Source organism: Lucilia sericata, unplaced genomic scaffold, assembly GCF_015586225.1.
Source record: "Lucilia sericata isolate MDLA Ls3-8-SP2 unplaced genomic scaffold, ASM1558622v1 Contig000557F_arrow, whole genome shotgun sequence".
Taxonomy (NCBI): domain Eukaryota; kingdom Metazoa; phylum Arthropoda; class Insecta; order Diptera; family Calliphoridae; genus Lucilia; species Lucilia sericata.
Genome location: NW_023994567.1, coordinates 177,501 through 194,577, shown reverse-complemented (window position 1 = coordinate 194,577; position 17,077 = coordinate 177,501). Strand labels below are relative to the sequence as shown.

Sequence of the window (17,077 nt, the reverse complement as noted above, 5' to 3'; positions counted from 1 at the left end):
ATAGACTAGACTATAGACTACACTATAGAATTTACTATAGACTAGACTATAGACTAGACTATAGACTAGACTATAGACTAGACTGTAGACTAGACTATAGACTAGACTATAGACTAGACTATAGACTAGACTATATACTAGACTATAGACTAGACTATAGACTAGACTATAGACTAGACTATAGACTAGACTATGGACTAGACTATAGACTAGACTATAGACTAGACTAGACTGTAGACTAGACTAGACTATAGACTAGACTATAGACTAGACTATAGACTAGACTATAGACTAGACTATAGACTAGACTATAGACTAGACTAGACTAGACTATAGACTAGACTAGACTATAGACTAGACTATAGACTAGACTAGACTATAGACTAGACTAGACTATAGACTAGACTATAGACTAGACTGTAGACTAGACTATAGACTAGACTATAGACTAGACTATAGACTAGACTATAGACTAGACTGTAGACTAGACTATAGACTAGACAAGACTATAGATTGCACTATAGACTAGACTATAGACTACACTATATACTAGACTATACAATAAACTAGATTATAGACTAGACTATAAACTAGACTATAGACTGGATTATAGATTAGACTATAGACTAAACTATAGACTACACTATATATTAGACTATAGACTATACAATAGACTAGACAATAGACTAGACAAATAGACTAGACTATAGACTAGACTACAGACTAGACTATAGACTAGACTGTAGTCTAGACTATTAAATATATGTACTATACTCTAGGCTATTAACTAGACTACTATATATAAACCAGACTAGAAAATAGACTAAGTTATACTGACAATAGTCTAGACTACATAATAATCTATAGAATAGACTATAGATTAGATTATATAATAGAATATGGACTACATTATAGGCTACAGTATAGACTAGACTATATAACAGAATATAGACTAAACTATACAGACTAAAGTTTAGACTATATACTAGAATATAGACTACAATATGGACTAGACTACGTAGTATAATATAGACTAAACTATAGACATAACTATATAGACTTCATAATAGACTAAACTATAGACCAGACTATAGAACAAACTGGAGACTAGACTATAGACTGGTTTCTTCTATGTGTACTACTTCTCCAAAGTTTATAAGTTAATGTCGTGGTGGTATCCCTGTTTTCAGTTTCCAAAAGTACCAGAAAAAAGTACTGATTTTCTCTTGCGTGTACCAGCGTGCCTGTAAGTAATGTTAATAACATTTAAAAGTTAATAAGTGCACAGCCTAAAGGTATACTGTATTAAAAATGGAGATTGTCAAGTTTAAACCACAACAATTGTTAGTAAAAACGGAAATTGAACAAAAAAATCTTCAGAATGCTGGAGTATTCCACTCTGCATTCCAGCAAAGAAATGTTAACTGTTCAAAATATAAATTTAATTTAAAAATTTGGATTTTTATTACATTTCAACATAAAACTATAAACTTCAAAAGAAACTAAATTAATTAAATTGTATAAAACGTTAAATTAGTTTCATATTTAAAAGCTTTATTTTTATTTGTTTTATATATAAAAAACATTAATTAATAATATGATTTATTTACAAATTTTAATGCTTATAAGCTATCACATTTTCTTTTGTTTTATACAGTAGATAATATGGAATTTGAAGTTAAATGTTAAATTTTATAATTAACTTAAACAAATAAATTAAAATATTAAACTATTAAAATAATAGTCAAGTGTTTAAAACTAAATTTTAAATACACAATGAGGCAATAAAATATTAACTTTTTTAAAGAACAAAAAATAAACTAGTAATAATGAGTGTAGTGAAAAAATATATACACAAATAGATTAGTATAAAAAAACTTAAAATTTGGCACAATAAATGAATAGAAAAAGGGACTAAAATTACAAGTTTTTGTTTAAACTAAAAAAGCTAAGACATAGATATGTTTATAAGTAAAACAAAATTAGTTAGTTAACATGTCTTCATCATCGTGAGGGGTACGTGTCCAACGTTTGGTTAGAGTCAAGGCAATACCGGTAACAAAGAAAACACCGCCTAAGCAAATTAAGGCAATGGCAAAGTAACGGCCATAATCTTCTAAGTGAATAGCCAGCTAAAAAGAAAGATTAATTATTAAATTATTACTATTAAACTTAAGATTTGTTTACAACAAACTTACTCTAGCTTTTTTAGCCAATTCAGGACTTAAGTAAGCCGCCTGATCAAACCAAAACAGAGGCATTAAGAACTCATTAATGCCACGGAAGATACTAAAATTATAAAGGAACAAAATGTTTTAAAAAGTATTGCAGATTTGAATAGCTGTAGTTTAAAACTTACTCATAATCCTTATCGGCTATCATGTTCATATTTATCTGCAAGCGGCCATTAATTTCCACCGGCAATCCAGTTATAGGTTCCACTGCCAATATAAACTTGTGTTTCTCAGGATCAGGTTTTAAACCAGACACTGCATTTAGATACGACTCATCGGCCAAATAGAAATGTGGAAATGAGGCATAAATGGGAGCATTATCACGACATTTTTTACATTCAACTACACCAGTTTTGGGACAATCTTCCAAACGTGGATCACAGAAACACTGTTGATTGGGGAAATTTTCACCAGAATCCAAAGTCTCATCGGTACCCACCCATTCTATAGCCTTCAAACCATGTTTTTCCATTGTACCATTCGGCTGCAAGTTCATAAAACGACAGGCATCAGTGGCAAATATGGTTATTTCACCCTCAGGATCTAAATGAGGTGGAAAGAGATCGCCGGTAGTGCCATTTACCACACCACAAGGTGGAGCATAAAATCCGGTCTCATTTTTCATATTCCAATGTGTTAGTTGACCCAATTTTGTTATATCTTTTACGCCTGTATAGATTGTAAATAAACCATCATATTCTAGGGAATTATTACGATCTACCAGCCAACCAAATTTACTGTAGGGTATATTTATTTTGGTGGTGTTGAATAGTCTTAAAAAGTCTACTAAATCATCTTGATAACCATCAAATATCCAATCACCTACACGTTTTGTGGCATAAAGTTTACCGCCCTCGTGGTTTAGCATAAAGTTAATAATTTTCTTTAAAAATCTATTCGAATGACGCATTTCATCGGCAACAGTCTGTAATGTTTAAAAGAAAAGAGTTTAATTAATTAAAATTTAAAATAAATTTTGCAAACATTCCCACTTACCGCTGTTATAGCATGACCCGAAGTCAACATATCATCTAAAGTACCATTCGACATTTCAGGTTGGAAAAACCAGGATTTTCTTTCATAATACGAAACCGTATCATTGTTATAGAAGGTTATATTCTCTTTCAAATGTTTTTCCAGGAATACATAAGGACCCATTTCAACGAAATGTGGCTTAACCTTAGGATTGCGTACCTCATGGGGATTTGTCCAATTAAACATGTAAAATGTTAAGTAAATAGGTATGGGTGCCTCCACCCAACTGTCGTAAGCATCACTGCCTTCTTTCAAAACTAAACCCTGTTTAAAAACAAACAAAAACCATGAATTAAAAACCCGGTGTAAATAAATAAACGCATGACTAAATACTTACACTTTGTACTAATGATTCCGCCCAATTGCCCCATAAAACTAATAGGATTACACCCAAAGTGGCAAACAAAGTACCCAAACCATAAACCCAAGCTTTACGCTGGTTAACGCTGCAACATTTGCAGCACATTTTTTATGTATATTTAGTAAAACAAAAAAAGTTTAAAATTTCTTAACGGGGAATTACGATTTACAGCAGAAATCGTTAGTCCTCTTCCTTGGTTTCTTTGTATATTTTAGAGTTAAAATGTAGTTTGTTACTTAAAATAATATTCAAATAGGTGGTAGTTCTTTAGGCAAGCATCTGCAAGAAAAAGAAAAAAAAAATATTATAAAAGATCAAAAGTTTACTGCGTCTGTATTAAATTCACTTTCTATGTCTGCAATCTTGAATCTAATAGTTTATATGTCTGGTTGTCCAAAAAAAAAAAAAAGGAAACGCTATCATTATACACTAATCTTCAATGAAATTAGAATATGTACTATACAATATGATAGTGTGCAAGTGCTGATAAAAACCACATTTGTTATATAAAATAATGTATTTATTTATATGTGCAACAACATGTTATCAACATGTTTATTAATTATGCTCCTAGTAATAATAAAATTAAAATTAAATATTTCTACAAAAAAATAATAATAAACTCCCTGAGTCATAAAGATTTTAAATGAACAGTAGGTATTGTACTTTGTTCTGCTACTACATACATAATTGATATCTGCGAAATAAGTAGTAATTCAGCAGGAGTCAAATGTCATTTTATACCTATGTACATGCATATGGATGTATATTTCTAATACATTACACTTGCATACATTTTGCCCACAGTTTAATTACATATAGTGGCTATTTTTGTTTAAACTGTAGTCTGCTCTATTTATGATATCGACTATTGTTACGACTATATAGCAGAGACTGGCCTATAGCCTATAGTACCGACTTTAGAATGGTCTTAAGACATCACTATAGATTTGTCTATAGACTAGACTATAGATTCGACTATAGAATGTTCAATAGACTCGACTAAAGAGTGGTCAATAGACTGGTCTATAATATAGTCTAATCGATAGTGTAGTCTATAGTCTAGTCTATAGTCTAGTCTATAGTCTAGTCTATAGTCTAGTCTATAGTCTAGTCTATAGTCTAGTCTATAGTCTAGTCTATAGTCTAGTCTATAGTCTAGTCTATAGTCTAGTGTATAGTCTAGTCTATAGTCTAGTCTATAGTCTAGTCTATAGTCTAGTCTATAGTCTAGTCTATAGTCTAGTCTATAGTCTAGTCTATAGTCTAGTCTATAGTCTAGTCTATAGTCTAGTCTATAGTCTAGTCTATAGTCTAGTCTATAGTCTAGTCTATAGTCTAGTCTATAGTCTAGTCTATAGTCTAGTCTATAGTCTAGTCTATAGTCTAGTCTATAGTCTAGTCTATAGTCTAGTCTATAGTCTAGTCTATAGTCTAGTCTATAGTCTAGTCTATAGTCTAGTCTATAGTCTAGTCTATAGTCTAGTCTATAGTCTAGTCTATAGTCTAGTCTATAGTCTAGTCTATAGTCTAGTCTATAGTCTAGTCTATAGTCTAGTCTATAGTCTAGTCTATAGTCTAGTCTATAGTCTAGTCTATAGTCTAGTCTATAGTCTAGTCTATAGTCTAGTCTATAGTCTAGTCTATAGTCTAGTCTATAGTCTAGTCTATAGTCTAGTCTATAGTCTAGTCTATAGTCTAGTCTATAGTCTAGTCTATAGTCTAGTCTATAGTCTAGTCTATAGTCTAGTCTATAGTCTAGTATAGTCTAGTCTATAGTCTAGTCTATAGTCTAGTCTATAGTCTAGTCTATAGTCTAGTCTATAGTCTAGTCTATAGTCTAGTCTATAGTCTAGTCTATAGTCTAGTCTATAGTCTAGTCTATAGTCTAGTCTATAGTCTAGTCCATAGTCTAGTCTATAGTCTAGTCTATAGTCTAGTCTATAGTCTAGTCTATAGTCTAATCTATAGTATAGTCTATAGTATAGTCTATAGTCTAGTATATAGTCTAGTGTATAGTCTAGTCTATAGTCTAGTCTATAGTCTAGTCTATAGTCTAGTCTATAGTCTAGTCTATAGTCTAGTCTAGTCTATAGTCTAGTCTATAGTCTAGTCTAGTCTATAGTCTAGTCTATAGTCTAGTCTATAGTCTAGTCTAGTCTAGTCTAGTCTATAGTCTAGTCTAGTCAATAGTCTAGTCTAGTCAATAGTCTAGTCTAGTCAATAGTCTAGTCTAGTCAATAGTCTAGTCTAGTCAATAGTCTAGTCTATAGTCTAGTCTATAGTCTAGTCTATAGTCTAGTCTAGTCTATAGTCTAGTCTATAGTCTAGTCTATAGTCTAGTCTATAGTCTAGTCTATAGTCTAGTCTATAGTCTAGTCTATAGTCTAGTCTATAGTCTAGTCTATAGTCTAGTCTATAGTCTAGTCTATAGTCTAGTCTATAGTCTAGTCTAGTCTAGTCTAGTCTATAGTCTAGTCTAGTCAATAGTCTAGTCTAGTCAATAGTCTAGTCAATAGTCTAGTCTAGTCAATAGTCTAGTAGTCTATATAGTCTAGTCTATAGTCTATAGTCTAGTCTATAGTCTAGTCTATAGTCTAGTCTATAGTCTAGTCTATAGTCTAGTCTATAGTCTAGTCTATAGTCTAGTCTATAGTCTAGTCTATAGTCTAGTCTATAGTCTAGTCTATAGTCTAGTCTATAGTCTAGTCTATAGTCTAGTCTATAGTCTAGTCTATAGTCTAGTCTATAGTCTAGTCTATAGTCTAGTCTATAGTCTAGTCTATAGTCTAGTCTATAGTCTAGTCTATAGTCTAGTCTATAGTCTAGTCTATAGTCTAGTCTATAGTCTAGTCTATAGTCTAGTCTATAGTCTAGTCTATAGTCTAGTCTATAGTCTAGTCTATAGTCTAGTCTATAGTCTAGTCTATAGTCTAGTCTAGTCTATAGTCTAGTCTATAGTCTAGTCTAGTCTATAGTCTAGTCTATAGTCTAGTCTAGTCTATAGTCTAGTCTATAGTCTAGTCTATAGTCTAGTCTAGACTCTAGTCTATAGTCTAGTTTATAGTCTAGTTTATAGTCTAGTCTAGTCAATAGTCTAGTCTATAGTCTAGTATTATAGTCTAGTCTGTAGTCTAGTCTATAGTCTAGTCTATAGTCTAATCTATAGTCTAGTCTATAGTCTACTCTAGTCTATAGTCTAGTCTATAGTCTAGTCTATAGTCTAGTCTATAGTCTAGTCTATAGTCTAGTCTATAGTCTAGTCTATAGTCTAGTCTATAGTCTAGTCTATAGTCTAGTCTATAGTCTAGTCTATAGTCTAGTCTATAGTCTAGTCTATAGTCTAGTCTATAGTCTAGTCTATAGTCTAGTCTATAGTCTAGTCTAGTCTAGTCTATAGTCTAGTCTATAGTCTAGTCTAGTCTATAGTCTAGTCTATAGTCTAGTCTATAGTCTAGTCTATAGTCTAGTCTATAGTCTAGTCTATAGTCTAGTCTATAGTCTAGTCTATAGTCTAGTCTATAGTCTAGTCTATAGTCTAGTCTATAGTCTAGTCTATAGTCTAGTCTATAGTCTAGTCTATAGACTAGACTATAGACTGTTATTTTTTTAACTATAACTCAATTGAGTGGTAGTGTAGAAAAAAGCACTACACTCAAATAGTTAAAAATTTGAACAGTCACTAACAAAAGGCTTCAATAATTTTCTTTGCACTATTTTTTTTATGATGATGAAAGAATTTGTTAGACAATAAATGATTCAATTTTTTAAAAGGTACATCTATTAAAATGGAAAATACAGATTTTTTTTAGCGATGGCACTATGATAGACCCTACATATGCAGTTATCCCAACAACATCTCATGCTTTAAAAAGAAATGGTTAAAACAAAATTTTTGCCTTCTTCTGCTCAAGTATAACGATGTTTTCTTTAGCGGATTGGTGAACTCTCCTCGGAAAATTAAATTAATTGGTTAATTTTGTACCTCGATTGCCACGTCATCTGCGTTGCCAGTTGCCAAAATGATGTGGTTACTGGATGTTTTTTAGGCGATAGCTTGGAACCTTTGTAAATAATGAACGTTTTACTTATTAATAATATTCGTCCAATGAGTTTTTGGTTGACTTAAACCATTTCTAGACTGTCCTATTAACTTAAACTTTCAAATGAGTGAAACATTTCTCTGTTGAAAAAAAAAAATAGTGCAGGAATATTTTTTGAACTAATAATTTAGTGTAGAAAAAATTATTTCACTAGGCTGTAAAAACAAATACTTTAACTATTTTTAGTTAAAAATTTTAAATATCACTATCACTATTATTGAATGAGGCTTATATTTTTCAATTCATCACTAAACATAAATAAAAGTAGTGAATAATTTTGAACTACCCCTAATAATTAGTAATAGTTAAAAATTAGTGCACTACCCCCATCTCTGATTGAGAATATATAATATTTCAGATAGGTTTTCAATTGCATGTTTTAAAGATAGAATGACTTCTTTGTTGATATGTTAACATGATGTTTAATTTTATGATCGTGAGATCTTTCATGTTCATTTTCTTATCAAATATTGTCACATGTGCTTAAGGAGTCACGTTTCAAAAATTTGTTGCGATTGCAAAGGGTGAACTGAGTAAGTGAGCTATGTTTTCGGGAAAATAATATAAGAAAGTTGGACTTCTTCTATGTTGTTGCGGAATGCATTATCCGCATAATATATGATTTGAACTCTTTGTTAAAGTACTGTGAATTTGGAACTTAAATTTGAATTTTAAAATACCAACGAATTATTTTACTTCATGGTTTTTGGCTACATATTTACCCGAAACGCTATGGATTTTCTGATGTTAATTTAATAATATGTATTGGTCGACAAAATCAAGATAAAATCTGTGTATCAAGTCGGATTGGAATATTTATAAAGAGATGCATTAAGAGTCACCTCTGTTTTGGATATATATAATTTTAGTCCTTTCAAACAAGAACACTTTTGCTTACAATTTGATAAACTTAAATCTGTAATAAGCTTGTCTTTGAATTGAACTTCATACTCCGGAATACCAGTATCCCTAATTTAATTGTAAGGCAGAGTATTATTTGTCTGAAATAAAAACCATTATTTCAGTACATATACAGGAAATAAAAATTACAAATCACGCAATACTTTACTTTATAAAAGTTATACAATAAATTTGTAGGACCTAGCTTCTTCCTGATAAACAACCGAAACAATAAAATTCAAAAAGTCACAAAAAAATTTGGGATTATTGCACAAAAATTGGAGATATTTGCACATACATATTCATGTTTTTTTCGTTCGTCTTCGCGGACCCCCCAGGATTTTACTACGGACCACTAGGGGTCCGCGGACCCCCATTTGGGAACCGTTGGTCTAGTCTATAGTCTAGTCTATAGTCTAGTCTATAGTCTAGTCTATAGTCTAGTCTATAGTCTAGTCTATAGTCTAGTCTATAGTCTAGTCTATAGTCTAGTCTATAGTCTAGTCTAGTCTATAGTCTAGTCTATAGTCTAGTCTATAGTCTAGTCTATAGTCTAGTCTATAGTCTAGTCTATAGTCTAGTCTAGTCTAGTCTAATAGTCTAGTCTAGTCAATAGTCTAGTCTAGTCAATAGTCTAGTCTAGTCAATGTCTAGTCTATAGTCTAGTCTATAGTCTAGTCTATAGGTCTAGTCTATAGTCTAGTCTATAGTCTAGTCTATAGTCTAGTCTATAGTCTAGTCTATAGTCTAGTCTATAGTCTAGTCTATAGTCTAGTCTATAGTCTAGTCTATAGTCTAGTCTATAGTCTATATAGTAGTCTATAGTCTAGTCTATAGTCTAGTCTATAGTCTAGTCTATAGTCTAGTCTATAGTCTAGTCTATAGTCTAGTCTATAGGTCTAGTCTATAGTCTAGTCTATAGTCTAGTCTATAGTCTAGTCTATAGTCTAGTCTATAGTCTAGTCTATAGTCTAGTCTATAGTCTAGTCTATAGTCTAGTCTATAGTCTAGTCTATAGTCTAGTCTTAGTCTAGTCTATAGTCTAGTCTATAGTCTAGTCTATCTAGTCTAGTCTATAGTCTAGTCTATAGTCTAGTCTATAGTCTAGTCTATAGTCTAGTCTAGTCTATAGTCTAGTCTATAGTCTAGTCTATAGTCTAGTCTAGTCTATAGTCTAGTCTATAGTCTAGTCTATAGTCTAGTCTAGTCTATAGTCTAGTCTATAGTCTAGTCTATAGTCTAGTCTATAGTCTAGTCTATAGTCTAGTCTATAGTCTAGTCTATAGTCTAGTCTATAGTCAAGTCTATAGTCTAGTCTATAGTCTAGTCTATAGTCTAGTCTATAGTCTAGTTTATAGTCTAGTCTAGTCAATAGTCTAGTCTATAGTCTAGTATTATAGTCTAGTCTGTAGTCTAGTCTATAGTCTAGTCTATAGTCTAATCTATAGTCTAGTCTATAGTCTAGTCTATAGTATAATCTATAGTCTAGTCTATAGTATGGTCTATAGTCTAGTCTATAAACTAGTCTACAGCAGACCTGGGATAAATGCATTAAATGTGTTAATGCATTAACAATTTTTTCTACATTAAAAAAAATTAATGTTAATGCAAGTTTATTGCATTAACATTAACATGGGTACATTTAATGCATTAAATTTGCATTAACATTAAATATTTTTAAATTTAATGCATTAATTTTACATTAACATTAAATATTTGTGAAATTAATGCATTAATTTTGCATTAACATTAAATATTTTTGAATTTAATGCATTAATTTTCCATTAACATTAAATAATAAATAATAAAATTAATGCATTAATTTTCCATTAACATTAATGTATAAAATAATTTATAAAAATAAGAATACAGCGCTAAAGACCTCGGTCTAACAAAATTCAAGTAAAATTGAATGTGTTAAAGTCCTTTCTAATAAGTCCTATACTCGATAATACATATTAGAAGAATAGTATCACTTCCCAGATATTCCATTTTTAGTTTATTTTGTTAAAGTTCTTTCTAATAAGTCCTATACTCGATAATACATATTAGAAGAATAATATCACTTCCCAGATATTCCTTTTTTAGTTTATTTTGTCTGTGGAATCTTATATAAATATCATATTTAAAACACACAAGTTTGAATGGAATATAGGAGTTATTAGAAAGGACTTTAACCTATTTAATTTTAGTTGTTTAGTTAGATCGAGGTCTTTTGAGCTGTATTTTTATTTATGTTTATCAATTTTTATATATATTAATGTTAATGGAATATTAATGCATTAATTTTATTGCTTATTTAATGTTAATGTAAAATTAATGCACTAAATTCAGATATATTTAATGTTAATGCAAAATTAATGCATTAATTTGAAAAATATTTAATGTTAATGCAAAATTAATGGAAATCGCCCAGGTCTGGTCTACAGTCTGGTCTATAAATTGAAACCTCGGGAAAATGGTTTTATTTGGTTATATTTGTTTGCATTTACAATTTATATCTTATGCATCGATCAATTTTTTTGTTTATTTGTTATATAGGTTTTTAAGGTTATATATACTGTATAACTAGTTTAATTAGTACCTAGGTACTCTAAATTGTTTACCCATTTATCTTGTTTTTCAAAATTTTCATCATATTGTATAAAAAAGGGGAATTGAAAATAAATGCAATTTGTTTGCATTACGTTTAACGACAATTGCAAAAACCAACTATTTTGTTCACATTTTGTAATTATTAGTTTTATTGATTCGATCTAAAAACCCAACAGTATTGTAAGTAGGTTAACAAAAAAAAAAAAAAAACTAATAATTTTATACAAAAACAATTAAGGCATTATCTAGGGAGAGTTTCATAGATTAGATAACAACTTATATCTATAGGCCCCCCTACGGGTTTAGAGTCAAACTAAAGGACGAATAAAAAATATTTAAAAAATCCAAATTATAATCTCAATATTTATGGCCAAATACGATTAGATTTGTTAAATTAATCAAAATTATATTATTAAGAGTTGTATTATAAACAAATTTACATATCTGGAATGTGTATTAATTAAGAAGGGGATAACAGTATTTGATAATTTATTGTTATTTCAAGTGGTCGTGTTCCTGTTTTATTTAAAATTTTATTTTAGGTTTTTAGATTTTAATGAAAGTTAACATTATTGTTTGACATTATCAATTGTTATAAAGAGTTTATAAATGAGAACAAAAGGAAATTGAAGAAAAAAACAAATATAATATATTATCTTTTATCTTTTATTATCCGGAAATGAAATTCTTATTGAATAATTTCAGGTGAAACATTGAGAAATACGTTCTATGAAAAGATTCTAGAATCAGTTGCGTAATCAGTGAGTTTTATTTGAACTAATTCTGGGATAGTGTAATAGAACATAAACAACTTCTTTAGAAGAGTTTCAGAGATTTTTCATAGAGATTTTTATATACCCACCATCAAAAGAGAGGGAGTATATTGATTTTTTTTTCATTTTGTTTGTAAAATATTGAAATATCGATCGTACATTCTGGGTCCTTATTAAATTCTAAGATGATCTAGTCATGTCCGTGCGTCTGTCCCTCCATCTGTTGAAATCACTGTAGTGACCATACGGGAGCAGTTAGACAGTTAAATTTTAGTATTGGTTTGTTTGACATTGAAAATGAGCAAATTCGGTTCATGATTTCAACTAGCCTCCATACATAAATTAGTTAATTCGTTATAAAATTTTACACAATTTAGTTGTATGCAATCAAAAATATATTGAAATGTATGGTGGGAGAGTAGGATGAAATCGATGCCTTCCCTTACTAACTGTAAGACTCTTGTTCTAAATGAACTATGTATATGAAATGGCTCAGATCAGATGGTTTTGTGAAACCACCTGTCTAATTTCGAGATCAACCTGGCCTCTATATCTATTGTGAAGCTTTCGCAGGGAGCATGTAATAACGCTGCTGTGCTATTGGCAATCATGCCAGAAAAATGGGTCTCCAGTACAATGACTAATGCAGAAGATGTTACAATGAGTAGGAGGAGACTGTATCTTATCTCCTCTGGTACTGTTCGACATTTAATGAGAACATAGAACTCTATTTTGGATCTGCTGATATCTCTTGTATGGATGATATATCTGGGATAAATCTTAAGAATATCCTACATTTTGTGAATCGAACCGGTTGGTTTAACTCTGAAAGTAATCAGTAGTTTTTATAGGAAAGAACTCCTATGATCTATAGGGCATCACGACGGGGCCGAAAACAGACGGACCCAGTGAGCCACTTAAATTTGTTTGAGTGGCTACCCTTCTTTTCTAAACCTATGGTGGACCTTGGGCCATAATTGAGCCTAATCTCTATATAAATAACCTTTAAGAAAATCACTTTAACGCCCATAACTAGATTAAAATACCAGCATAGTTATAAAATTGAACAAATGTTTATTGGAACCCAAGTCACTAACAAATTTTATAAGGATCGGACCATAATTGATCCTATCCCCTATATAAAGACCCCTTCAGAAAATCACTTTAACACTTATAACTGTCTTTGTAATATCAGTAGAGCCAAATACAACATAAGCTTGTTTTACAGGAACAAAAATTTCTACCAAATTTGAGGATCGGTCCATAATAGACATATCTGATATGTGTATAACGCCAATAGAGAAGCCTAATAATTACCAGAAACTAATGTTGATTGGCGGTGGCTGGTAATCCAATCTAGGCCGGTATTGCCAAGTAATACTTAGTATTGAAACGTCCTAACCACTTAGCTATATAGCACCCCGTGTTAAAATTTTATATCTTCTGTTATATTTTGATATAAATGTATATATTTTACAAATTTAGGAAAAATTTCACTTTGAACAATACTTTAAATATAAACAATTGTTAAAATTAATTACATACATATACAAACATATGTATGTAGATATATTCATTTAATTTCTTCAACTAAAACACAACATTTATACCCAATTAAAAATGATTCAAAAAATATTTTGCTTTTAATAGAATTCCGCAGAAATTATGCACAAAATTCAAAAACACTTATTTTTAAACACTTTTTTCAATTTAAAAATATATGCAAATTTAGAACAAAAGATTTTTAAACATAAATTTAATTACCTATAAAATTTATTAGTTAATAAATTTATTTAAAAATGCTTAGGACGAACTTGAACTACAACCGTTTAAGTAGCAAAACTAAATTCAACTAAAATTATATGCCAGACCAGGGTTCATATTTAAATACGTTAAACGTTTGCAAAGAAAGTGAATGAACGACAAAAAACACAGTGATAACAGACAACAACGATAAACTGCGGAGGTCTTAATCAAAATCGATTTCTAATCGCTTCAAATCTTATAATATCGCCAACAAATTGCTAACGTTTATAAAACTAAAAATATGTACTTTATTTGCAATCGTTGAAAAGTGTTTGAGTGATTGCAATTTGGTTTTCAAAGTAGCGGGAATAATATAGTTTGTAATTTTAAAAAACATAAATTCTTAATTTGCCAAAAATATACTTTACCCAGTTCTTGGCCAAAGTTTTTTAAGCAACAAGGTCAACAGTATTAAGTTACGGTAGCTATATGCTAAACAATATAATTATTTTATTTACTGCAAAATAATTTATGATTCTAAAATTGTATTTCCTTTTTATAATACAATCTACGATTAGATTAAGATTAAAATCTATTGGGTACAAAAAAAAAACCCTCCTGCAAACAATTGCATAAACATTTAATAACTTTATATAAAGTAATATAGATTAAGAAAAAATATTCGTTAAAAAAATTTATTTATAAAGAAAATATGTTTTTTTTAATGAATATTTGATAATGACAACAAAATATTTATTACAATGCATTTTATTATAAATCCTTATCAGCAAAGTAAAACAACAACATTGCAATTACTTTCTTCAAGTTATTTACAAATTGAGTAAATACATACAAACATATAAACATGTTTATAAAACAAACCTACGGTTTTAAAATCATAATTAGGTTCATACATACATAGTCATATTTACCCAGCAGTTCTAGTCAGCATACTTTACTATAGCCTACACAGAGAGAAAGGAAATATACACGCCTGGTATGAAATTGACACCAAAGAGTTTATAATTTTTCAATAACTTCCTTTGTCAAAGTATATACATACGTATGACAACACTATGTAATGTTGACAACGCAACGTTGTCAACATTGCAACACTTCCTTGTCTAAATCTAAATTTTTTACACATCCGTTGTCTAAATATTAACAAACGTGGTAAGCTCACTATTGGCAACGGATTGTTTGTCAATAGTGAACTTACCACGTTTGTTAACATTAAGAAAACGGATGTGTGTAAAATTTAGATTTCGACAACGAACTGTTGCAATGTTGTCAACATTACATAGTGTTGTCGTACGTACTTATGTATATACTTTGACAACGGATGGTATTGAAAAATTATAAACAGGTTGGTGTCAATTGGTACCAGGAGTGTATATTTCATTTTCCCTCTGTGTAGTCTATAATTTGAACTATAGTCCAATTATATATTTTGGATTATCCATAGTATGGACTATAGTCTACTCTATTGTCTGGTCTAAAGTTTGGACTTGTTTAGTATATAGTCTGGCCTATAGTCTAGTTTATAGTCTAGTTTATAGTCTAGTCTATAGTCTAGTCTATAGTCTAGTCTATAGTCTAGTCTATAGTCTAGTCTATAGTCTAGTCTATAGTCTAGTCTATAGTCTAGTCTATAGTCTAGTCTATAGTCTAGTCTATAGTCTAGTCTATAGTCTAGTCTATAGTCTAGTCTATAGTCTAGTCTAGTCTATAGTCTAGTCTAGTCTATAGTCTAGTCTATAGTCTAGTCTATAGTCTAGTCTATAGTCTAGTCTATAGTCTAGTCTATAGTCTAGTCTATAGTCTAGTCTATAGTCTAGTCTATAGTCTAGTCTATAGTCTAGTCTATAGTCTAGTCTATAGTCTAGTCTATAGTCTAGTCTATAGTCTAGTCTATAGTCTAGTCTATAGTCTAGTCTATAGTCTAGTCTATAGTCTAGTCTATAGTCTAGTCTATAGTCTAGTCTATAGTCTAGTCTATAGTCTAGTCTATAGTCTAGTCTATAGTCTAGTCTATAGTCTAGTCTATAGTCTAGGGTCTAAGTCTAGTCTATCAGGTCTAGTCTAGTCTAGTATAGTCTAGTCTATAGTCTAGTCTATAGTCTATGACAACACTATGTAATGTTGACAACGCAACGTTGTCAACATTGCAACACTTCCTTGTCTAAATCTAAATTTTTTACACAATCCGTTGTCTAAATATTAACAAAAGTGGTAAGCTCACTATTGGCAACGGATTGTTTGTCAATAGTGAGCTTACCACGTTTGTTAACATTAAGAAACGGATGTGTGTAAAATTTAGATTCGACAACGAACTGTTGCAATGTTGTCAACATTAATAGTGTGTCGTACGTACTTATGTATTACTTTGACAACGGATGGTATTGAAAATTATAAACAGGTTGGTGTCAATTGGTACCAGGAGTGTATATTTCATTTCCCTCTGTGTAGTCTATAATTTGAACTATAGTCCAATTATATATTTTGGATTATCCATAGTATGGACTATAGTCTACTCTATTGTCTGGTCTAAAGTTTGGACTTGTTTAGTATATAGTCTGGCCTATAGTCTAGTTTATAGTCTAGTTTATAGTCTAGTCTATAGTCTAGTCTATAGTCTAGTCTATAGTCTAGTCTATAGTCTAGTCTATAGTCTAGTCTATAGTCTAGTCTATAGTCTAGTCTATAGTCTAGTCTATAGTCTAGTCTAGTCTATAGTCTAGTCTATAGTCTAGTCTATAGTCTAGTCTATAGTCTAGTCTATAGTCTAGTCTATAGTCTAGTCTATAGTCTAGTCTATAGTCTAGTCTATAGTCTAGTCTATAGTCTAGTCTATAGTCTAGTCTATAGTCTAGTCTATAGTCTAGTCTATAGTCTAGTCTATAGTCTAGTCTATAGTCTAGTCTATAGTCTAGTCTATAGTCTAGTCTATAGTCTAGTCTATAGTCTAGTCTATAGTCTAGTCTATAGTCTAGTCTATAGTCTAGTCTATAGTCTAGTCTATAGTCTAGTCTATAGTCTAGTCTATAGTCTAGTCTATAGTCTAGTCTATAGTCTAGTCTATAGTCTAGTCTATAGTCTAGTCTATAGTCTAGTCTATAGTCTAGTCTATAGTCTAGTCTATAGTCTATGTCTATAGTCTAGTCTATAGTCTAGTCTATAGTCTAGTCTATAGTCTAGGTCTATAGTCTAGTCTATAGTCTAGTCTAGTCTAGTCTATAGTCTAGTCTAGTCTAGTCTATAGTCTAGTCTATAGTCTAGTCTATAGTAGTCTATAGTCTAGTCTATAGTCTAGTCTATAGTCTAGTCTAT

At 30.6% G+C, this 17,077-nt stretch overlaps 1 protein-coding gene across 1 annotated transcript in view; it reads right to left on the bottom strand.

Moving 5' to 3' along the window:
• Window positions 1-1,585: 1,585 nt before the first annotated feature.
• Window positions 1,586-17,077, bottom strand: part of LOC119606182 (protein croquemort) — a 22,920-nt gene continuing 7,428 nt past the window's right edge. The window contains exons 2-6 of the mRNA XM_037959596.1: window positions 3,607-3,909; window positions 3,231-3,533; window positions 2,360-3,159; window positions 2,199-2,289; window positions 1,586-2,132 (exon numbers count right to left, since the gene is read on the bottom strand). Of these exons, the coding sequence (XP_037815524.1) occupies window positions 1,983-2,132; window positions 2,199-2,289; window positions 2,360-3,159; window positions 3,231-3,533; window positions 3,607-3,735 (1,473 nt within the window). The 5' untranslated portion in view covers window positions 3,736-3,909 and the 3' untranslated portion in view covers window positions 1,586-1,982. The remainder of the gene's footprint in view (window positions 2,133-2,198; window positions 2,290-2,359; window positions 3,160-3,230; window positions 3,534-3,606; window positions 3,910-17,077) is intronic.